The following is a 24,892-nucleotide window of genomic DNA, read 5'->3' as shown; positions in this document are numbered from 1 at the left end:
TTTGCAAGACGTTTATTAAAAGGAGACTTCTGTTCATTTTTGTTCGCCAAAACTGTATTTATTTTTAAATTTTCAGCCAAATATCTGTAACATGACTGATCTATTAGAGGGTTGTCCACATTAAAATTTTGTGCATCACAGCATTGTATTTCTACGAGGCTTTTCTGTAATTTGATAGCTGAAAATATCAGTCCGTGTTATACACTCGTGTATACTTGCTTGAATACCTGTAATCTGATCTGGCCATCCAAATTTCAGTTTTGGTGGGACATGTGCTGCCTGCTCTGCTCTGCTTTTGTCTCAGTTGTTTTCCCTTTTGTAACGATTCCCTGTGGTCTGCGAACATTAAGGTCCACGTGAGGTCAACCATACCTTGCACATAGTGACAATGGTGCAAATAATGACAAATATGAGGGGGTCACACGGTGTTTCCTGTTTCCTGTATTTAATCCAGAGGCCAGTGATTTGTGAGCAGCCTGCAAGGATGCTGCACGTAGTTTAGCCTGTCTTCAGGCTCAGTTTTGCATCTCAGAATATTCTCCAGATCCTGACCTCCTTTTGGTTTCCATTTTTCAGAACCTTCCTGCAAAGAGAGCCCACCTGGGGATGTTCTTCCTCTGATTTTGTCTTTTTTTTGTGTTTTACACGTTTTAGTTCAGTATTTTAATGGGTGTAGTTAGCCTGCCCAAGCTGTTTCTGTTTAGCCACTACCTGAACTTGGATAGCGTGAAAAGGAAATTGGCTTGGCTAAGGAATAATTCTGGTCATTAATGATGCTGAGAACCCCTGTAGGGAAGGGGCTGCAGAAAGAAGGATTGACAGTAGGTGAGAATACCTTTGGGAAAGTAGGAAGCTGTGAGCTTACCTGCACCTATACACCTTACCTTGTAGGTAAGCACGGAGGATTTGCTGTCTCCACCAGATGATGCTAAGTCATATAATAGTGCTTGTGTCAGTGACAGAAGGTAGTGAGGCAATCAAGGTATGCTGAAAAGAAAATGAAAACAATGGGAATCACAAAGCTCTCTCTTCTTCCTCATCTTCTTAATAAGCCTGTTCCAGATTTGTAAGATCATAGGTTTCTGCTCGTGTTCTGACAGCCTATTGCTGGATGATTGAAAAGAAAGAGCTTTTGTATTTCTTGTGATAGCCCTGTGCCTGTGCAAACTGCGGTGGGCTTATGTGGAAATAAAATAAAGGTAATTCTCTTGTTACTTTTTTGGATATCAGAGAAATGACTAAAATCCCTGAAATCTCTGGAAATTGTCACATGACATTACTCAGAGACAGATTTCAGGAGTATTTACGAAAATGTGCTTTAAAATATGGAATAACCAAATTTTATATTTTTTTATTAACATGCGTTATCAGGTAAAAGTTTTTGCTTCAGGATATTTTTCTTGTGTGCCCCATTGGGAAGAAAAAACCCCGCATCTTCTGTATGTAATCAGTATTTGATTTCATTCACTTTGGCATTTTGCAGAGTAGGGTGTGCAGTTAAGCTGTTTTACAGGAAAGTTTTGAGACTGGGGAGGAAACAGATCAGAAATAGAATTATGTAAAAACTGCTGACTTTTTTAAAAAAAGAGTGTCTGGTGATAAAAGGATTTAAACTAAAAGCAGTTTATTTTTAATTGCTTTGCTGCAATTTCCAGGAAAGAAATTTTACTTTTTTTTTTTTTTTTTTTTAATTTTTTAAATCATTTAAATTTGTCTGGGTTTGAATTAGTTAACCCATTATTAGTGAGCTGGGATGTTTTGTTCAGCTCTTGTTTTCATCATTAATGATGGTAAAATGCTAAACCTTAGCTTTACAGGAATTATTTTTTTACTTCAGAAGGGCATCGGAAAGCCAGTTTACTTCTAACAAAGCTTACTGTTGGGAAGAGAGGAGCCTACCTTTGTTGCGTTGCAGTTAGGTCTTCTCATCGCTTGCTTATGCTGTTGGGTATAAGGTCAATTATGCATTTTGGCTGAGTAGGGGATGCCATGCAGATTGTTCGTATTCCTTTTTTTTGAAGACTAAGGACAAGCTGAGAGATGGATACGAGGATATGAAAGATATTTGGTTGGTTTCGTGTATGTTACAGCCATCAGTAGTCTTTCAAGTATTTTGTATCTGAGTATCCTCAGATACTCAATCCTCAGTATTTTCTGAGGATAATCCCATTTGGATTTACATTTTGCTTCGTTAGTGACAGTTCATCTGTGGACACTCCTCATTTTAGGAAATTCAGAATTTCTCAATGCTGATTTGAAGAACTTGAATCATTTTAATGGAGCAAATATTTAACAAGCAGCTCTGTGTGTCTTTCACCTTTTGCTGTGCTTCTTTCCAAGTTCCTGTGACCTGAAAGGTTTGTACTTCCTGTTAGATAAACAAACTGTTTGGTTTTCTGCACCATTCATGGGCTGTAGGTGCAGAAGGTGCAGAATCAAATTACATTTTTGGAAGGAGCGGTGTGCGGAGCCCTGCAGTCTTGGCAAGCTCGGTGTCTGGGTGCTGCTGAGCAGGACGTAACAAGGCAGTTCAAAAGGCCAGCAGATGTATTCTGGAGAGCATGAAGAAATTGGCTGAGCTCTCTGGGGTTGTGTTTGGAGGTATTTTTGTTAAATCAAAGCATTTTACACAGGTCAGTGCATTGACTGATTTCAGGATGTGCTTTTCTTCAGTGTTTCTTGTTATTGTGAGATACCTTTTTAGAGTTACTGCTCTTGGCTAGAGCTTGTTCATCCTTTGCTCTCAACCAAACAGAACAGATCTTTCGAATTCGCACGTACTTGTGTTGTGATTTACCCACTGAACTCAGATGAGGTGGACACTGCAGACATTTGGGACTATTTCGGTGCCAAGAGTTATCCGAATGCAATGTCAGGAAAATAATGTCTTGCAGCACCGAAACTCAAGAAGTATCAGTGTGTTAATTGAGTTGTAGTCCACGCAAAAGACAAGGTAAGGAGAGGATCAGATGTCCTATAAGAAAATCTGCTAGGCATCCACAGTGTGTGTGCATCATCCACTTCTTATGGTTCTGGCTTTTTGGAACCTTTGCTAGTACTTTACTGATTGGGACATTGATGTGGAAATATAATACATGTCATTCTTAGTGCTTCCATAAGCCAGGACCTACTGTACCGTGATACTTGATACTTTAAAAATTCAGTTATAACACATTGTAGATTTTACAGTGAAGAATAGAAAAAGTATCTGTTTCCTGAAATTTGCCTTTCTTTGAAAGGCAGCTGTAGCTCACTAAAAAAATGAATTATTTGTGCAGCACACTCATCTGCTTCATGAAAAATACTTTTGCATAAAACATAAAAGCTCATTAGGAACAAAAAGGGGTTACACCAGTTACCACTTCCTGACAAAAACATTGATTAATGTTAGATTTCACATGTATGGCTACTTTCTGTCCAGTTCTCATGGACTTAAATGGTAAAATTCAGATTCGTACACAGAAATAATAAAAAAAGGATATTTGCTTTTGGAAGAGTTTGGGAAATTTCTGTGGGGTAGTGCTAGAAGAAACTGAAATTTTTTGGGTATGTTCCTGAAATGTGGTTAGAGGCTTGAAACAACTGTGTGCTAACCTTGGAGACACTGCAATAATGTCAAGAGCTCATTAAATTTAGCTGTGTGATTGATTGTATGGGCAGTTACAAATGCAGCTAATCTGCCCATAATCATTTTTTCATGTTCCCAGTAGATAATTTTCTGGGGACAGCACCATATTCTTATAAGTGCGTGCTGTCGACAGTTATGTCAATGGATTACAGAGCTATTTTGGCAAATCAGCTTTTAATTAATTTCCACAATAACAGTTAATTTTCTTAAAACAAATAATTTACAGAATTTAATTGTTTTAGATCTTGGTAGCCAGCTTATAGCTTTGTGCTTTCAAAGACTTGCTGTGAACTGTGTTTAAGAAGGTAGCAGTGTTTTTTGAGCTGTTGTGCATACAACTCTAAGTGATAATATTTGAATCTAGTATCATTTATTTTTAACAGAAATCCCCAAATCAAGTAACATCAAGCATCCCAGGTACTTGATACTTAAAGTTCTTGAGAAACAGACCAGCCAGAGCTGATAGACCAGGAAAATCTCAGTCCCTTCCCAGCCTTTGCCTGCAGGTCCTCTGACTTGGGACTCGACCCATTGGTGCTGGTACTGGAAAGATGTCACCTGAGGGGTGGGATATGCCCCGAGGAAGGATGAGAGCTGAGGCAGGTGAAGGTGTGGATCACAGGGGGCACTGGCATCATCTGAGGGAAACTGTGGGGATTTTAGTAGTCCTGCTACATAACAGTTCCATATTCTGTCCTGTATGAACTGAGATGTTCCTGTGGTACTAGTGCAACGGAGTATTGCTCCTAGGCATAAGCATCTGTCAAGCTTATAATGAATGATATAAGCCATGTTTCACTTTACTTTTGTTGGTTTAATACTATTTTTTTTTCCAAGCAGGCTTTTTCTTGAACCTGTGTGGACATATAAAATGTTAAGAGCCCTCGTTACCCTGAGGAGTTAGTTGTATCTTTCGATGACAACTCGTGTCAGCTGTAGATCATGGAGGCATCTATCTTGGGAAATGTGAGAGGCATCTTTTTAGCTCCTGGTGCTATTTCCCCCTCCTCACGTTCTCAAGAGGCTGTTACATGCAAAGAAGTGTGTGTAGTTCATGATGTTATTGGAAACGCTGCCAAAGCTGTAGATAGCTGCCAAAATGCTGTTGTGACATCATATGCGAGTTGCCAGGATTTGCGTCTAAAAATAAATGATTATAAATAATTTTAAATGGTTTAACTTCAATTACTAGACACCAAAATACCACTGTATGTATACGTGTATGTGTATATATACAGTAAAAACATTTGTAGTAGGTGTCTGCTTGTGCTGCATGGCTTTTAAAAAAAGAAGCATGCAGTTTCGGGGAGGATGGGTTTGCTCAGCTCCATCCTGTTCCTGCCCCTTGGTTTCCCCAGCAGAACCAAGGGCAGCTGCGGGCTCGAGGCACATGGACCAGGAAATCGTTGAGGCTGAAAAATAGCTGTTTGCGCAGGGTTATTTTTCAGGCAGATCAGTTCCCTGAATTTGTTCATCACACAGCTGCACAAACAGCGGTGGAAATGGGAACAGGGACACGGACAGGAATAAGTACCCAGATGGGGGGCGCTGGACAGGTCAGCACTATGGACAGAAGAATGTTTGCTTCTGCAAGGACTGCTCCTTCCTCCTTTATCCGCAGTCATCTCCTACCTCTGACCTCTAAGTGGCTCAGGTGATCACCTGGGTTCCCTTCAGAAAAAAGATGACAAGCAGATTTCTATCTTCTATTCTACTATTTTTGTAGGCATCTTGACCTTTCTAGGTGCATCGTCTCTCTGCATTTCCTGCAAATGTGCAGAGTCAGGGTTTGGAAATAATCTCTGTTCCTTTCACTGTTTTTTTTTTTTTTTTTTTTTTTTTTTTCCCTTAAAAAATCTCTCTCTATATATGAGGGGGGATTTGTGTGTGTGTATGCGTATGTATTTAACTGTATCTTTGGGGAGGTGAATAATAAAAGCAAGGCAGACTTTATTTACAATCCTTCTGGTAGTATGTGGAAGGCAGGCAGTAGTGAGAGATGAAAGAATCGTGAAAATCTGGGTTGGAAGGAACTTCAAGAGGTGATCTAATCCATTTGTCAGCCACAAAGCAAGATCATATAAATCTAAGTTGTTCCTGAATGGGTTATCTAACTTACAAATGTCTGATGGTTCTTGAACTCACTATGGTCACCTGCCATCATAGCGTGGAGGATTTTTTAACAGTGAAATAGAAAACAGAAGCTATAATTAGAAATTGCTCATTTAAGGCATCAGGAGAGAAGCTGAATTTGATTAAGAAGAGGTCCGATTTTCTTCAATGATTTTTCTTGCAAGCAGCTCTGGTCTAGTTTTTTAATTTAGGCAAATTTGTACTTGGCATTAGCTTTCAAAATGTTTTTGGAACTTATATTAGGAAAAAGGTCACAAACAACAACAAACAGAAATTAAACCTAGTCATTTACATTTTTTCTTGTCTAGTTTAAGTGGTAGACATTAATAATATAAACACAACTTTTCCACCATGTTTAAATGTACATAATTATTTATGCAGTTTAAGAGAGTCAGTACTTGAGTTAGGCTATTGTTAGGTGCTGCTGTGCAGTCTCAGATATTAATCTGCTATAGCTTGTTGATCGAAAAAATATTTTTCTATGTGGTTGGAAGGAGTGTGACATTCATTGCTTCATGCATACATTTAATTTTTTATGTGCTCCTAGAGCATATCTGAATCCCAAGAAATGTAGAGACCAGAGCAGCTTGGATGGAGTTGCTTGTAGTAAAAGAGGTAAAAGTAGTCTGTCCTTGTATGTAGGTGTTCTATGTGTGTGCATCTGATGACTTCTTTTCCATCTTTAAATGCTACTTTTATGGGCAATTCAAATTTTATACTGAACACAGATGTTAAATATCTCTGTTATAAATGGTTACGGCTCATTGCTGAGTTACAGACATACATCTCTGAGAAGTTTCAAAAAGTTGTAAATAGATTTTCTTTCCCGTGAGCACATGAAATTTTTCACAGCAAAGTTGTCTTTCTGAGATACTTTTACCCTGACATAGTGCATGTATTTTACCCTCATATAATGCAAATATGCAGGGTATGAATTAAAGTTTAGGAAGTTATAACAGTTTATAACTTTTAAAGTGCCTTTGTACAACAGTCTGCAAAAAAATAATTATTTTTTTTTTTTTAGAAACTCTAGGTTCCATCCAGTCTGCTTTTGTTTTTCTCCTTTGGTGGTATTTTAGAGATGAGAAACTGTCAGTGTCATTTATATGATGATACCACCACTGTCTTCAGCATTGATTTGAGTTAATCCCCCTTCATATATGCCTATCATCAAGCTATCCACTTAATAAAACCTTCAGGTGTCCTTGTAACTGACTTGCAGTAAGGCTGAGCATGCTAAAATTTCTTGAAAATTTTAAAGGTGTCAGTCTAACTTACTCTAACTATTAAATACACTGATAAAAGTAATTATTAGGCAGCTGTTAATAGTGTGAAAACCCTACTGTATATTTCTGTCAATTATGAAAATACTTTTTTCTACTCCTTTCAACCTATTCCCATACTGGTTTTTAGTGCTTTTCAGAATTTCATCTTATTCTGGTATTGTTTGTAATTTTTACCAGTACAATAATAAACATAAATATATAATAAATATAATTTTTACCATTATTACTGGATACAGGGACTTCCATGATGGTACATTGCACAGAATCTTATGGTAGGAATATTACTTTAATACATGTGCTTTGCAGCAACAAAAATATTTCAACACCTGTAAACTTTTAAAGACAAGTATCAATTACAGTTCTTTCTTGGATACTAGGGTAATATCAAACCTTGTAATTCAGTGATTATGAGCTCTGGAATAAAAAGAGGCAGGCAAAAATCCTCATGGTGGAGATGAAATCTTGGATGATATCTGTAACATGAGCTACGGAATTACGTTCAGAAGTCTAATAGGAGACATCTGCACAGACTACGAAGAAAATTTATTGTTTTTTTAGTATTTACTATATTTGTAATATTCTTGTAGGATAAGTAACCAGATTTAAATTTCAGCTTACATATGGGTTTAATATTTAGAGATGTTAGTGGCTGTAGCTTTTGTTTGCAGCATTATATTTAAAGGACGTTTCCAATTCTATGTTTCAAATGCATTCTGATTTGACTAATTCACAGCCACCTACTTCACTTTTATTCTTCAAAGTTGTACAGAGGGAACGTGCAAATTGTGCTGGTTGAAGTGTCTGCACTGTTAGGAGACTGCGTGGTGTCTTGGGCTGTGATTTGATCTCGGTATGGTTCACGCTGGTTTAGGCAGGCACAGACCCCAGCTGCATGTTCCTGCCTGTGTTCAGTCCTTGGGAGGAGAAAATAGTTGCCTTCAGATGAATCAGGTCTCGGATTCATTTTCCTGTGCATCTCTATGTCAGCAGAAGGCACAAGGTGGTGACCAGCAAGTAAAGGTGCCACTGACCAGGAGTGGTGCCTCTGTAAGCCGACATTGCTTGAAAGGAATTCATGAAGCTTCCACCTGAATTTGCATAGCAACTAGTGTAGCCACCATGAAGAGCTTATTAATTTATATTACTATTACAGGGACCCAATCTTAGAATTTAAATGTAGATTTAAAGTGTAGATGTTAAATTTGGTTCAGTACGGTTCAGTGATATAATATGAAACGCTGGTATGCATCGTCTGTGAATATCTTGACATTGTTTCTTTTTGGACTCTGTGTTATACATAAATACATATTTATATATATGTATGTAGATATCTGAAATTGAAGTTTATAGTAATTTAATAGGTTGTTTATAGTTCTGAAGTGAATGAATATTTAAAACAAGAAAAAGCCCTATGTAGCCTATTTGAATTTCAGGGGGCGCAAATTCACCTGCATGGGACCATTTCAGGCATTTCAGAAGTACTTGCTCCAATATGATGAATTCAAAGGGAAGTGGAAAAGTTTACTCCTTGTAGTTTATATATTTTAAGGTTATTCTTGGCATAATTTAGGATAAAGTGGGAGTTATGTGTAGAACAAATGCTAACGTATATTTTTCTTACCATTGAAATTTTCTTGAGTGTGTGCGAGGGGAGGTTTGATGTTGTATTCAGAAGCACTGCATGTTATCTAGAGTGTTATTTGACGTAAAGTAATTTATTTTGTCTGTTTTTTCCTCAAGTCAAAGCTGCACGTATAAAATACAGATGTTAACTGTAACAATTTTCAACAATTTTACTGAAGAATAGCAGACCAAAGGGAGGAGATGACTTCCACATGAAGTCTGCAAGCTCTTCCTGCGTCATGGGCGCTCATTTTGGCCTCTCTCCACTCCCCAGATGCCAGTTTCAGTGAATCTTGCAAGAATGTAATTCTTTTTGAGAAGTGGAGTTTGGTTGAATTGGGTTAAAACCAAGTTACGAATTCTAATATTATAGTTGAGCGCTGATAGGAAGATAAATTTGAAAGCATAGAAATGCTTTATTTTATGAAATTGCTGGAGTGAACGGTTATAGATGTAGTGTCTGTGCTTAAGGCAGACTGGTGAGCAAACTAATATGGTCAGAAAGAGGAAACAAATTTTAGATTCTGGAATTAAGAAATGAGGATCACTTTAGTGAATGCAAGGAAGCTGTCAGGAACAGATTTTGTGTGAAACATAATTTCAGCCTTGAGTTCTTGAGAGAATATTATTATTCCACAATGAAAATGTACATAGGTGGAAGTAAGGTTAGGAGCATCTGTATGTGTCTTGAGGACGATGGAAATGACACTGAAGAAATGCTGCTGTTGTTCAGAACTGAACATTTTAAGTACAGGAAGTTTAGAGTTGGACTCAATTTTCTTTGTGGGTCCTTTTCAACTTGGGACCTTCTATGATGCTGTAGCTGAAATCGCATCAACAAGAAAACTGTGAGTGCTAAACAAAAGGAAAAATGACCTTAAAGCAAGATGACTAAATAACTCTTGCAAAAGATGATAATACCAGAAATAAAAATTAGCATTAGTGCTTACAAGTTAGATTTGAGAATAGAACGAAGATTAGATAAGCTCAATGATTAGATATCATTCCACTTTCACAGAATCACAGAATCACAGAATTTTCTAGGTTGGAAGAGACCTCAAGGTCATCGAGTCCAACCTCTGACCTAACTCTAACAGCCCTCCACTAAACCATATCCCTAAGCTCTACATCTAAACGTCTTTTGAAGACTTCCAAGGATGGTGACTCCACTTTAAATTACATTCACTTCTCTTTAGCCTGTGGTTGTAAATACCACAAAAAAGTTATGTTAAGCTTAAAGTGTTATAAGCTGGGAAATGTTGTAAGCTATTAAACCCTATAGAAATGCCAAAATACCCCAAACCAAAACAACCCAATACAAAATCAGCCTTGGTTATAGAGACATGAAAATGTTTCTACATTATTTTTGTCCGTTTTCTTTGTGCAGAAACAGAATGGTGTGGACTACACAGTCTATAAGGGTTAATCACTGGGATATTTTACTGTTTGGAAGCTTCCAGAAATATTTGCATCTGTAAAAAACAGTAAGGAAATCAACCACTTGCGGGGTCTGGTTATTGTTTTGGAATACAATCAACTTCTGAAATCTGTTTGCATTCCAAATTTTACTCACAACATTTACTTGACTGAATTGCAATTTCATTTCTTTGGCACTATTCTAAGCTACTTATTATTGTGATATTAAGCATAATGTATATCAGTGTATCTTAAATTATGTGGCATTCTTTGTTCCAAGCAGTTCAACATTTTTCTCTCTCATTTGTATTAATTTATCCTTGATTTAGAAAAATCACTGGGCAAATGGATACGTCTTTTTAATGATCTTTGGGGAAAATACTTTTTATAATGTAGTTCAGTACAGGGTGATTCTTTATAGGATAATCACAGGCAAGTTGAGGTGGGGAGGCACCACTGGAGGCCATGTGGCCCAGCCTCCCTCAAAGAAAGGCCCACTGTGGCCTGCTGCTCAGGGCCTTGTCTGTCTGAGCTGAACATCTCCGAGGGTTGAAGCTTCACAGCCACCCTGGGCAGCCTCTTGTGATGCCTGATAACTGAGGGCTTCTGCTGGGGTGTGACGTGGAGTTGTGGGGGCACCAAGATACAACCTGGGGCTGGGGAAGGGCTGGGAGCGGTGCAGCCCTATGGCTCCGTGCCAGTCCTGCCGCGACTGGGTTGGCCACAGAGCGGCATGCATGGTTGGTTTCAAAGGGTTGATTGCTTTCAGAAAAGAAGTTTCAGAAGATACAGTTACTTTTTTTTGTACTTCAGCCTCTCATGTGCTGTGAGCTCTTGAACAGCAGCGGGCTCTCAACAACAGCTTTGCGAAAGGCAATTCCGTTGTTCCATTATGGCATGCTGCAGCTTTGTTTGCTGTGGTTAAGGTAACATGAAAAACAAGGAGAGACTTGACAGGTGCTTTTTGAAAAAGCAAGTGAAGGGTTGCTGAAGTGCTTAACTACGTGTGTATATGTGGAATTTGTGAACTAGAAAATCAGAGGGTTTAATTTTCTCTTTTATTCCCTGATGCTGTTCTGACACTGGCAGGTGCTCCCTGTCTCGGCTCAGTGACGTTCAATGTTTGCCAACTCTAAGTATTCAGTCGTGATTGAGCATCAATACTTTATTATGAATCTACATAATCTCTCGTTTAATAACACTTATTAGTCTTTCTTTTGATTTTATCTGTTTAGAGATTGCTTGAGGCTTGCTGGCAGAAAATTTCAGGAGTCTCTAGCACGCTGAAGGGGTGTGGGTGTAGCTGAGTTGGCAAAACACCTGATACGGATCTGACAAATTGTTTTGTGTGTTTTCATAAAGCCTGTCAATTTTGAAGCAGTAGTAATATTATATTGCTTCACAGGTTACTTAATTTAAAATAGAAAAGTAACCATTATGTGCATGACCAAGATTACATCAAGAGTTTTCATTAGTACTTTTGATAGCTCATTAAATTTTCCCCAACTACAGTGGATTTCAAGTACAAAAGGACACTGTGTGTTTGTAGAGTTGTTACAAATGTTACAATTTAACATGATTTACCATGGAAAGGAGGTAAAACATTGCAGAACTTGAAATGTCCAGCAAGAAGTGGATCCATTTTAGGATTGAAGGCGCAGATCAGTGTGTGTATGTCTTCTGGGACCAGTAGGAGTTTGAGCTTGGTGAAAGACAACCACCATTTTCCATAAGTTGTCATGCTTTTGTACAAAAAAAAATAATGTTTTTCAACATAAAATGTCTTTATATTCTTTGTTTTAAAGCTTTACTAATGAAGTTTCTAAATGAGAAGTGTGACTTCTTTAATAAGCATCACTGAGAGCCAAATAGCCCATTTTTTGCTATTCACTGCAGTTCTTAGGAATTCAGAGGTGATACTAATAGAGAAATAAGGGATTTTACAAAGATTGCTGTTTTCAAAGGTAGTAAAGCTAGAAAGTAGATCTCAATATTTGAATTAGAGTGTAAAAGAGAGGTAGTATATGACTTTAGAGAAGTCAGGCAGAGCCAAACTTTGTCAGCCCATGGCTGCACCCAGCAGGTACTGAGAGCAGTATTTGGTTATGGCACATGTGTTTTGTTAAATCTGTGTCAGATCCTGTGCTCAGATTATCAGTTGTGCCTGAACAGTTCATTCCTGCAGGAGTGCAGAGTGCATGGCATTCCCTGCTGGCTCCTCACCTCTCCACATTGGATTGAAATGTAAGGGGGTTGGGGCTAAGTACAAAGGTCAGTCGCTGAAAACTCCCTGCCCCTTTTTAATGGAGCTGGCTTGTTCCCAAAGTTGTTGTCCACGAAACAGCTCTGCTGAGAAAGGCACGAGGGATTCCGAGACAGAGAAAGTGAAAGGGTTGCAATAGTGAGGAGCTGTTGCAGGATTTGGAGACTATGTTCCCTTTAGCCTTCCCCCTTCCCTTTATTTTCCCTGTAGCCTCAAGGAGCTGTTTGACAGACCTGAGGTATGTATTTTGTTCAACACACTTAAGTTTAAATAAGGAACAGTGGATTTGAGAAACCTTTGCTGTGGTGTCCAGATGCATGTTTTAGTATTTATAGTGCATTCGTTTGAAGACATACATCAGCAATACTATTCCCATGAATATGAACACCTCAGGAGGCCGTTAAAATCACTCAGTCAGATACTGGTTAGCACTGACCAGTGAATCTCACCACATTGTGTATTGAGTGTGTAACTCATGATACACAAAACAGTGTCATTGTGTTTGGTTAATCTTACTAACAGGAGAAGTTGCCATCTTGTTTGTCTGAGTCTGGCTCACTTCAGGTTCTAGCCATCACATGTTTGATTTCTGCACATTATAAACAGTCTTTATCCATCCAGGCTGTTGGAGCACCACTCTAGCCACCTCTGTGTCTTCTCTTGAATAACCTAAAAGTGTTGAGATTCGGGCATCTTCAGTTCCATTGCAGGCCATCTGTTCAGGGCACTGAGTAGCTCTTTGTAGCTGCCTTTTCTGCTTTTTAGCTTAGTTACACCAGCGTGGCTCTCAGGAGAATCTGCTGTGCTAGCCAAAAAAGATTAGAAGCTTAAGAAGTAAGAAAAATAAATGTGGGATGCAACAAAAACCTGACAACTGTGCTTTGTACTCCCATGGGACAGCATATAGAGAACTGCGGTGGAGAGAGGGAGAACAGGTGGACACTGGTTCAGTACCCAGGAAAATCACTTGCCAAATCCATTGCTGATATAGTCTAGTAACAAGCATCTGTTAAAGTCTTCCTCTACCACGTCAGGGTGTAAATACGGTTTATAGCAGTAAATTATGGAGATACAGTTGATATTATTAGCAGGTCATGGATTTAGGGCCCAAGTCCTGCTCTTCAGTTCTGTATACATGTAAAGATGCAGCTGTCATCCATAAAAACTGCATTGTCAGTTAATGGTGACTCATTCCACCAGATAATTATTTACTATGGTAACTTCTTGCTTGGGGCATGAAATAATAATAGAAAATATCGGTTCACATTAGTAAGACTGGTCATCAGATCAGATTTCAAGTGGCTGAAGGTAATGAAACTTGACAGCTATTTTCACATAAATTATTTTTGTACAACTTATGGTATCTTTGTGTAATTAACTAGAAAGTTTCTGTGATTTCCATCCATCTCCTGTACCTACCATAACATTATAGAAAATTTTATGCTTTTAAATATTTTATTATTGGAAAAAAAAGCATATCAACTTTATAGAGACAGACTATGAGACTACTGTTACATGATTGTAATGTGGAGGTAGAAAAGAGAATTCCATGTATACTTTTTTCCTTGATCTTGGAGTATAGGGACATTACATTAATCTGCATACCTATTTCCATTGTTTTATTTTTATTTTTTTAGAAGGAAGCTTTTATATGGGAGAATCTTAGTCATAAGAGCCATAGAAAGCATTTTTTATCGGAGCAATAACATGTTTTGAAATAAAATTGAGGAACTACAGGCAGCAGTTAACAATTTTCTGTGATTTATACCAATTTTACTTACAGTGCCGTTATGTAGCTCTGTGGTTTTATGCTTAAAGCTAGGTTCGTTTGTGCTTTCTGTTTGGTTGTTTTTCTTCCTTAGACCAAATAATTTGTATTGAAAAAAAAAAAAAAAAGAATGGCTTTTGGGTATAAAAAAATACTCCTCGTGTCTGAAATAGAGGTGAATCTGGAGAATGGATTGTGTTGTCAGAAGTCTGAAGGAGTATCTTCCTTCAGCCCTGGTAAGGTTGTTTAATATGATAGAAGATGCTACAACTATTACAACTAACCTGCCACTACTCAACTAGATGCATAAAGGTCAAAAGAGTGCTTATAACTGCTATTGGCAGAGAAAGAAGAAGGCTCTTCTTCTGTGGATAAATGGCAGGCTGGTTTATTTTAAGGATTAAACTGAAATGTGAAATGGTTCGCTCTTCTGGATCATGTATTTTAAGAGTAAAAATCCATGACCACTATATGTGTGTAGATCACAAAGTGCTTGTAAAACAGAAAATCTTAATTAAAAAGTAGTAATTTAAGAAACTAAGCATGCATTAATATTAAATCATTATTTTTATGGCCATACTTGTAGAAATACTAACTAGTGACCAATTAAAAAAAAAACACAAAAACTAAATCCACCTTTCTTCGTAACTTTAGGAAAAAATTGGCTGAAGTAACAATTATTGGAGAAACTTATTTTAATTGAATCAAGTGTCATCAGAGTTTTTATTGTAATTTTCTGTGATTTTTACAATAAAATTTTCCTCAGACACTAGCTGATTGTTCCTTTTTTCTACAGCATACAGCCTTCAAGAGCTAGGAGCAGTCACTTTTTTTATCCCTGAGTGTAGCTGTCGCTCTCACAGGAATTTGTAAGTGCCTGATCCAGAAGGTGATGGTTTTCACATTTCACAAATATCCTTGAAGTCAGGTGTTGATGTGCCAGAGGCTGAAACAGCCTCGTGTCCTCTGTGAGTTGGATTTAACACTACCCAGCGTTGAACTGTAGCTCTGACACTAAATATTTCAGCCAGCTAATATCACTGACTTGTCCCTTTGCACAGGTCACATGCATCTTCAGTGCTTTTTAATCAGAAGGTTTGTGGTTCTTTATCACAGACTTCTCTCCAATTCTTCTTTTGACTGGATGAGACATCAGCAGCCTCCAGTTAGAGACATGGCTAGCCCAGGAAAGCTGACTATCAACACCACGTCATCTATAAGCAGAAGGGTGTCATCTACAGGAGGAAAGCTTCAGAAGTCGCATATTCCAGCCCAAATAACATCCACCTGGTACCTCTGGGTCTCTCTGTACCCTAGCAATCAGAGCAGTCCCACTGCTTTCAGCTCACTTTCCAGGTAAATCAGCAGCCCCTTGCTTGGCCCTAATTCAGGCAATGTCTCAAGCTGGGTTTTGTGCTCAGAGCTAGGAACCACTACGTGTTGCTTCAGGATGTTGTTTATACGAAGGCTAAACTTTCTCGGAAAAAAACACAACTGGCGTTGTCAGCCCACAAAGATGTGAAAATAAGTGCTTCTAAGTTTTGTATCATACCTTTTGCTCTTCTCTATTACAGTTTAGTTTAGTACAGTAAGGTACAATACAGTCAACTAAATTACAGTGCTCTTCTTACACACCAATTCGGCTAACCTGCCATGAAGGCATTTTCCTTGTAACCTCTATGCATCTCTTTAAAAATGTTAAAATATTTAGGGTGGATCACACTCATTAGAAACATTTATGTTGTCTGCTCGTTGTAGCTGTTCCTGCAGCTGGAAAGTTTCAAGGTCCGTGTGTTGCCAAGCTCAATTTGTTGACCTTGTACTGTAAATCAAAAACTGATGGACTCTGCAAGAAAATCCCAAAGTAGACTTCCTGCTTGCTAGCTACTATTTTAAGGCTTAAATTCACTCAGTATTGAGAATTACAATTGTGTAGGCTTTAGTGTTTTTTCTTTCTCTTTTTTAGTGTAGTCATTTTTAAATTTGAAAAAGGCATTGCATGTTATAGATACTGAGGGTGCTGCTTAGATATTAGATACAGCAGGGAAAAGTTTGGTTGGAAAAAAAGAGACATATTTTGAAGACAGCTTAATTCTGGAAGACAGTAACCGTTTGCTTTCCATATGCTGGTACTACTACAGTAAGATGAGGGCTGGGCTTTCTGTGTTCAGCTGTGCGTGTCACCTCGAACTGGCTGCTTTAATTGCACATTTTACTGCCCTTGAGTTGTATAAAAGCTGGGCAGAAGCAGTGCTTGAGCAATGGTGTCAAACATACCCAGAGCATAGCTAAGAGATTTCTGCCTCTACTGATTATAAACTCCTGTGATAAAGTAGCTCACAGGCTACTTAGAATCATAGAATCCCAGAATGGTTTGTGTTGGAAGGGACCTTAAAGCCCACCCGGTTCCAACCCCCTGCCATAGGCAGGGACACCTCCCACCAGCCCAGGTTGCCCAAAGCCCCATCCAGCCTGGCCTTGAACACCTCCAGGGATGGGGCATCCACAGCTTCTCTGGACAGCCTGCACCAGTTCCTCACCCACCCTTACAGTGAAGAATTTCTTCCTAATGTCTAGTCTAAATCCATCCTCTTAGTTTAAGACTATTCCCCCTCGTCCTATGCTTATCTACCTGATTAAAGAGTCCTTCTCCATCATTTTTATAGGACCCCTTTAAGTATTGAAAGGCCGCAATGAGATGTCCCCAGAGCCTTCTCTTCAGGCTGAACATCCCCAACTCTGTTGACCTTTCTTCGCAGGAGAGGTGCTCAAGACCTCTGATCATCTTTGTGGCCCTCCTCTGGACTAGCTCTAACAGCCCCACACCTTTCTTGTGCTGGGGGCCCCAAACCTGGATGCAGGACTTCAGATGGGACTACGGGTTGCAGTGCATCGCTGCCCTGTGGAGAAAACTCTCTGTACCATCCATTGTCCTTGCTATAGGCCTGTCTCACCTCTCCTCTTTCTGTGCAGGTGGATAACGAGACGTTTGTCAGAATGTGGTTGCAACTTTGTGCGTATTTAAAAACAGTTATGTTTGTCAGCAGCTGCCTCTCTTTAGCTTAAGCAAACACAGTTCTTGATTTTTCCCAACAGTCATGTATTTCATGCCTGTTATTTTCATTGTCCCTTCTGCACTGTCTTGCTTTGCCTGTACTTAAAGTCCTTTAACAGCAGTTCTCAACAACGTATTGCAGGGTGTTTCTAGCACCAGGTTATTAGTGTAATATGCTGCTATATCTCACCTCCTCTGTTCCTGAAAGAGTCCATAACTCTATTTTACAGTGCTTTCTGCAGCATCGCATTGCTGGCACATAGTGGTTTGTGATCTGTGGAATTTATTATGCCGTTGTACTGCCCATGCAGTTATTTCTTCTCTTTTTTTGTATGTGCTTTCTCCTGCCAAGTACTTTGTGTTTATTTTTGTTGAATTTCATCTTGTTGACTTTGAGCAATTCGGCCACTTTGCATGAAGACCGAGCCTCTAAAGGATTTTGTCAATTGGTAACCCGGTATCTGTTCCATCATTAGAATCGTTACTGAAAAGAAAAGAGAAGCAAAATCTCCTTCATGACCTCAGCTAAATGTAGCTGAATAATGACCTGCTAACTTAAAGTTTTCTCCTGCAGTATAGTTGAGCAGCTCTGTGCCAGTTTTCTTAATTAACACGTGCAACTGCCACAAAGGTGCATTCACATTCAGATAAATTACATCTCCTCCTTTCCTTAAGCATCTGTCAAATAAGAAAATCACAATAGTTTTAATTTACTTGTTGGCTGCATTGGTTGTTTTTTATCATTCTATCTAGGTGTTTATTAACTGGATGTTTCAAATAATTGATGCTAGTGTTGTTGTGGATATTAGATATGGCTTGGCTGACCACCTAACACTGTTTGCAGATGATAAAAACTGGGAGGAGTGCTTGTCCTGTCCCACCAAGTAGTTGTGCTGCCATCCAGAGGGACCTGGACAGGCTGGAGAGGTGGCTGGCCTCATGGAGTTCAACATGGAGAGGTGCAAAGTCCTGCACCTGGGGAGGAACAAACCCAGCCACCAGCACAGGCTGGGGGCTGAGCATCTGCAGAACAGGACCTGGGGATCCTGGTGGGTGCTGAGCTGAACATGAGCCAGCAGTGGGCTCTTGTGGCAGACGAGGACACCGGCTTCTTGGGCTGTGCTAGAAGCAGCATTGCCAGTGGGTCGAGGGAGGTGATCCTTCCCCACTGCACAGCCCTGGGGAGACACATCTGGAGCTCTGTGTCCACATTACAACAGAGAGATGGGACATACCCTTCATGGTCACAAAAGTGATGAAGGACTTGGAGCATCTCCTAAATGAGGGGCTGGGAGAACTGGGGTTGTTTAGCCTGGAGAGGAGAGAGCTCAGAGGGAATCTTAACGATGTGTATAAATACTTGTTAGGGTGTAATCAAGCTGTAATCAGAGAATGCTAAGAAGGAAGAAAAAAAAAGGGAAAACAAAATAGACTATTTAATAAAGTAAGTGCTTTTAGTATGCAAAAGTGTACTGTTTTCTTTTTTACTAGGAAACTGGTTCTTTGCCATTTTCACATATTTCTCAATATCATTGCCCAGGGCCATCAAAGCCACCAGGACTTCTTGTCCCTTCTCTCTCCCAGAAATGGCACCAGAGAATTGGTGTTTGCTGTTTGAATGGTTAAGTGTGGTTTGAACATCAGAGGGCTAGGGCAGATCTTTCTAAGCAGAACTCAGGTTTAGCTGTAAGTCTGCTTTTGCTGGTCATTTGAACTGAAATAGATCATTGTCCTCACTTCACCCAAATGCTTTTATATAAAGTGATTTCAGATGTTCACATTTTTGATGCAGAGTAATGAAATACGATAGTACTAGTGAAGGAAAAGGAATAAAAAACAATGTTACAATGTCTTGTCTGCCATAATTTTAAGTCATATACCAGAGGGCATTGAAACAGGATATAGTCTTGTAAGATTCTTTTTTTTTCTGAAACTCATTGTAAACTTTCCCTATTCAAATTTTTATCAGACTTTCTGATGTCTATCAACATGTAGCAACCTAATCTACTGTTCTACATGTGTTTATAACCTTCAAATGTGTACTTCTGCCAACATTTCCCATTCTTTTCACTTACACTTTCCATATTCAATCTTGTTAAAAAACCTCTTGAATCCTTGAAAATAAGTGCATTTTATCTGTAAGCTATTTTTCCTCATAAATGCTGGTATGAATGTGGGACACTGTATTTGGTACAAAACAGTATTTTCTCACTTTCAAGCCATATCTGGCAAAGATATAGCATGGATTAAGGCAGGTCATGAATTTAAAGCATTATATGATAGTTACCGACTATGCTGTATGTGCAAGCAATTCTGCAGTCAAGACACAACAGCTTATTGCTGTCTCCAGACTTCATCCTTTTTCCCTGCTCTTGGCACTGAGGTCTTCCTCCTTTCCTTTGCCATGACTGCTCTGGTGCTTTTCAACCCTTGCAGTGATTTTATCCCACTAAACTGGGGGGGAGGGAGAGGAAAAAAAAAAAAAAAAAAAAAAAAGACTTTTTTTGTGTGTATGTGTGTTTGTTTTGTATTGTTTTTGTATTTTTTTTCTCTCCTTGGATTAGCTTTCTTCAGCATTTTTGAGTCACTGGGCGGGTGGTGAGGGAGAAGTAAGCATTGAGCAGGTAGCTGAGGGGATGAAGGTAGAGAACTTTCCCTTCTCAGTGGTGGAGAGCTGCTAATTTGCTTGCTGACTCATGTACAATCACATTGATCTAGAGCAAGATTGCATTATTGCAAACATGTTTAACGCTACAGTGAACTAACAGAAAGGGTACTCGTGTGGGAACAAGACTGTCTGCTCTTAGCCTTGCTCAAGAGCAGTTAAGCAGGAGCAGCTATCTGTGCAGGCATCTTAAATTTTCTGCTATTTAAACTGAAACCATCAAGACAATGTTTGAATAAATCACGAAAGCAAAAGCAGAGAGAATTTGTTTGTTTTCATTCCATTGTTTTATTATTATTTTCTTACCTATTAGTATATTCCAGACTATTTTAAATGGCATCCTTTGCTCTGTCTGATTCCAATACCCTGGTTTGGATTTTGTGTATTTTATTTTAATTATTATTTTTTTAATTTCCATAGGACCAACCAAAGTCCACTAGAAACAAGAGAATCCTTTTTGGTGGATTCAGACAAGCTGTTACGTTCATGCTGTTGAAGCATATATAAATAAAGCATAACTTTTTTAGGAACATTTGTAAAGTGTTCACTATTCAGAACATACAGTAGTAGTGTGGTGGTTAATGCAATAACTCTCTTTCTCCTTCTTGTAGGTGCTGTTGTTCTGCATCACAGCTGCTCTGTTCATGTTCTTTTTCAGGTATGTTGCTCGTATGTCTGTAAAAAATATTTTGAAAAGTGTTTCAAAAGCTTACTTGATTTTTGGTATTTATACGAAAACTTATGTGTATTCTGGACTCGAGGCTTCTAAATCGAATAGAGTTCTTCCATGGCATTAAAAACCCAGAGTTGTGAACATAATTGGTCTAAAAAGGCAAATACTAAGTTAAACACTTCAAATCTTCAGGAGATTATACTGATTATTTAAGGAGCCTACTCTCATCTCATAATTAAGACCCTGGAGAACTAAGATTGCCTAGGATGAAAGCTGCTGAAATACTGCTTTTCATACACATTCTCACGTGCATGGAAGATGACACTTTTTCTTCTGGTGAAAATGCAGGAGAATAGGCAACTGAGATTTTATAGTCTTAAATAATACCAAATGTTTGACGTGCATGTGAGTGCAACTTTCAAATTCTTTTTTCACAAGTTGTCTTCTCTATCCCTTTATTAAAACACTCATTATCATCAGATAAACACTGATTTTACAACTTTTTTTCTCTCAGTTTGCAAGATACGTGTTACTTATCTTTTCAGTGTTTCCTTTCTAAATGCCTGACTCCCCCAAATTACTGTACTCTATCTGTAGTTGGACAGCTGCTTGTTAGAGCAACCTTTGACTACAACCCTTTGCCTTGGAATTTTCTGTGGCATGTAGCCATCGCTGATTCTTCAAGCCATAAGATCCCCTGATGATTGCAAAACTCGAGAAATTGCAGCTTGTTCTTTTGTAATTCCGTTACTTACGAATTATTTTCAGCTATTGGCCAAAACCACTCTGTGGATAAGGGAAAGCTGTTAATTCCAAAGTTTCTAAAAAGCATTCCTCCTTTCACCTGCCACCCATTAAGACCCGCGTATCTGCAGTCATCTTGTTGTTGTATAACAGCCTCTGAAAAGTTTCCTGGGAATGCTGAAGTTGGACACGCGTCTGCATAAATGCTGATTAAACAAACCCAAAACTCCGAAAAGCTGGTCAAAGGTATAAATGTTGTATGATTCTGGAGGAAACCGGTTGTCTCCTGTTTGTGTCTTGATAACGAACCAGTGTTTTGCAGACAACCCGGAAGTTAAACGAGAACCGACCAGAGCCCAGAAATATTTGGTGAATTCCTTCCTGACCTGACAATGCAATGCTGACAGTTGTTGAACGGGTTCCAAACCACTTTCTCTTCTAAAATTAGTCCCTCCGTGCCAGGGGTGACGGATATCCTGTTGAGCAATCATCAGGAACATTTAATTCCTTTGTCTACATTGTTGTAACAGAGGAATTAAAGTATGGGGCTGGGTAGGTATAGGTCCATTAATTACCTCTCAAAAGAAAATACCAAAATATTTTTTGTAAACACCAACAAAAAGATAGATAAATCAAAGTAAAATTTTCAAAAATGATTTGCACAGACCAATTTATTTATTTATTTATTTATCCTGAGTTTAATCAGTATAGTGAATAGAACATTCTTGCAGGATGTGGTACTTTCATAAAGAAAACAGACCTCGGTTTTCTGTGTAGACAGGCTCATAGATGATATGTAGATAAAGCTATTGGTGGGACTTCAGTTACTTTGCAGAAGAATTGGAATTCAGATAGTTACAAAGTGGAGATACGATCTGATAAAATATGAAGCTGTTCACTAAAGATAAGGTCAAAGTAATATACTTGCACATGGTGGCTGTGGAGAATCAAATGATAAGGGAGCAGTTTCCTTAAACAGAATCCAATGGTAATTGTTTGCAAACTGCCAGTGAGAGTAAGTCAGTAATGTCCCATTCCTGCAGTAAAGGGAGGCACTGTTACAGGATATGTAAACAGGATTAGTGCTCGTGAAGTATATAAAGTTGTCTTTTTGTTCTACTTAAGATTTAAGAAGTTCTCAGTGCTTTTCATGTCTTTGATTATTACATTCCAAGAAGAATATGGAACTGTCAGAGAAACTTCAAGAGCATGATCTGGAGTTTAGAAAACAAGATTTATTAAGAAGGATGGATTATGGTTGTTTAATTAAAAGAAAAAAGAAAAAAAAAAGGCTGGAATAACTGTCTTGAAGTATTTATAGGACTGCTGAAAAGAGTAAGAGAGTAACAGTTGGCTCTCCTGGCTGTGATAGAAAGGACAAGAGACAGCAGAACAAAACATTTATTCTTACAATAATAAATCATAACAGAGATTAATTCACTTAGATAGTGAGGAAAATCCTAAGCAAGAAGCAGTGAAAAGATTAGACGTTGAGGCTGCTGATGGTTTGTCCTTTCAGATCTGTAGAAGCAGATTTTGGAAAACATGGGTAATATTGCTTAGGGAAAGGAAGGGATTATTTGGTGCCCTAAGTCTCTTGCACTTATTGATTCACACCAATGCCTGTCTTACTGAGAAATATTTAATGTAATAAGCTGTCAAAAGACAGTGGCCAGTAAGTTCTTTGGAGGAGAATAACCTTGCTTGCTTTGTTGAATGCAACTTGAAAGATACACCTGGAAAAAAATCAAAATCACATCTCTATGCTTTAGATACCACTGCATCTTGTAGAATGTATGGATGGGGACAGGTGAAAAAAAAAAGGCAGAGAAAGGTGTAAGAGGTGCAGGTGGTCAGGCGCATCTCTGAAAATTAACAGAGTGAGAAATGCAACTCTTCTATCACACACCAGATTAAACACTTCTTCCACAATATGTAGTCATGGAAATATAGTAGGAGAAAAACTACTCTTCAATGAGAAGCCAGAGAACAGAGAGGTCACTTGAGCAACTCTCGGAGTTGTTGTCCAGTTTGTCTGGATTGGGACCGTGAGTTTGTCATTGTCTTGCCCATGTGTGAATTCAGCATTGATTGCTTCAGGTAAGATTTATTTGGACAGCCCTTGGAGCAATCGTCTCTAGATCTACTCAGCCTTCTGGGGAAGATAATCTTTCTGTCTCTCTTGTCATATAAAATAGAAAAGAACTGGAAGAGTCATTGCAGTGCATTTCATGTGTTTAGTGAGTCCAAATTATTTCAGCCTTTTCCTAATCATAAACAGATCTTACACAAATAGTGGTAGAATTATAGTGCTTTCAGAAAAGTCTCAGAAAAACTTTATTCAAGATCAGATCTGCTTACCTTGTAGAATATTTTGCCATTGATTGTAAACTCTTTACTGCAAACAAGCATTTATTGACCTGAAAAACAAGCAAAGTCCTTCTTTGCTATGTCTCCAAACAACTCTGTTTCCAGGGTGGCTTTTTGTCCTCCTCACCTCACCAAAAAGTCCAAAGAGGTGCAAAGAGTAGTGGCAATCTTGACCACCAGGGTAATATACCATCCCCTCCATCATTAAAAATAAAATCCTAATACACTTTCTACATGGTGTAACCTGAAGCTTAAAACTTTCTAAAAAGAGACTAAATATTAATATATCTCTGTGCTGTCAAAATATGACCGATGCTTGGCACTCAGATGACAATAATGAAAACAAAAGCAAAATAGTCTCTATTTTCTGAGTTCATAAGAATTTCCTCATCTAAGATCATTAGGATCACTTTTACTCTGAACGTAAAAAAAAAAAGTCAGTTGTCCCTGTTGCCTCACCTGTACTGCCACTAGCATTCTTTCAGCTCTGTGGTTAACCGGTTGACTGCAATGAGCCAGGTTTTTTTGCCCTGTGCAGTTTTCAGCTGGATGGTTTCCCTCCCACAGCTCCTTCAGTGATGCACTGCGAACCAGTTGTTGGGGGTGGTTGGGATGAGCATGGAAAAAGCAGATGTGCTCTTTTCAGCATTAGCATGAATTTTTGTCATTATAACGTGTCGGAATCTCATCATGGCCTAAGGTGGTCTCTACTCAACCTATAACATGAAAGGTTACTTGAGTTGGAAGGTTTAAAGCTGTCATCTGCATGCAGAAATTAAGATATATGCTATACATCACAATTGTCGGGATATCATTTGGGTTGGACTATTAGGTTGCGCTTGCTTTCTGTTGATTCTGGAAGGAAGTGCTCCACTTGATAGTTAGCCACTAAAAGGGAGCAAAAGATGGTGGATAATTGTAGCATGGTCGTACCTCTCCCTTGGAAATATTGCTATAACAGATGTATGAATTGTGCTCCAGGGAAGTATAGGCAGGTTCTTCTCAATTTATTTGAGCGTTTCCTTCTTTAGGAGGAAGAACACCAAGAAAATTAAGGTCCTAAATCTCAGACTCAGGTTGCAGGACTGAAATAGTACAACTAAAACCAGGAAAAATTACTCCAGGCATGAGTAAAGTGAAAAAGAAGCGAGAATGAAAGGTAAATTCAGAAGAACAATATAGGAAGGAAGAGGGAAAGGAGGGAATGGCTGAAGAAAAAGAAAAAAAACAAAAAGATGATGTCAGCAGGCAGGACAAAAAATAGAAGA

The 24,892-nt window shown here is 38.7% G+C and overlaps 1 protein-coding gene across 1 annotated transcript in view; it reads left to right on the top strand.

The window, feature by feature from the left end:
* Positions 1-24,892, top strand: part of TMEM135 (transmembrane protein 135) — a 176,942-nt gene that overhangs the window by 95,838 nt on the left and 56,212 nt on the right. The window contains exon 6 of the mRNA XM_032187777.1: positions 20,449-20,495. Within this exon, the coding sequence (XP_032043668.1) occupies positions 20,449-20,495 (47 nt within the window). The remainder of the gene's footprint in view (positions 1-20,448; positions 20,496-24,892) is intronic.

The sequence above is a fragment of the Aythya fuligula genome, chromosome 1, assembly GCF_009819795.1.
Source record: "Aythya fuligula isolate bAytFul2 chromosome 1, bAytFul2.pri, whole genome shotgun sequence".
In the NCBI taxonomy this organism is placed as follows: domain Eukaryota; kingdom Metazoa; phylum Chordata; class Aves; order Anseriformes; family Anatidae; genus Aythya; species Aythya fuligula.
This window is presented reverse-complemented; position numbering and strand designations above follow the sequence as displayed.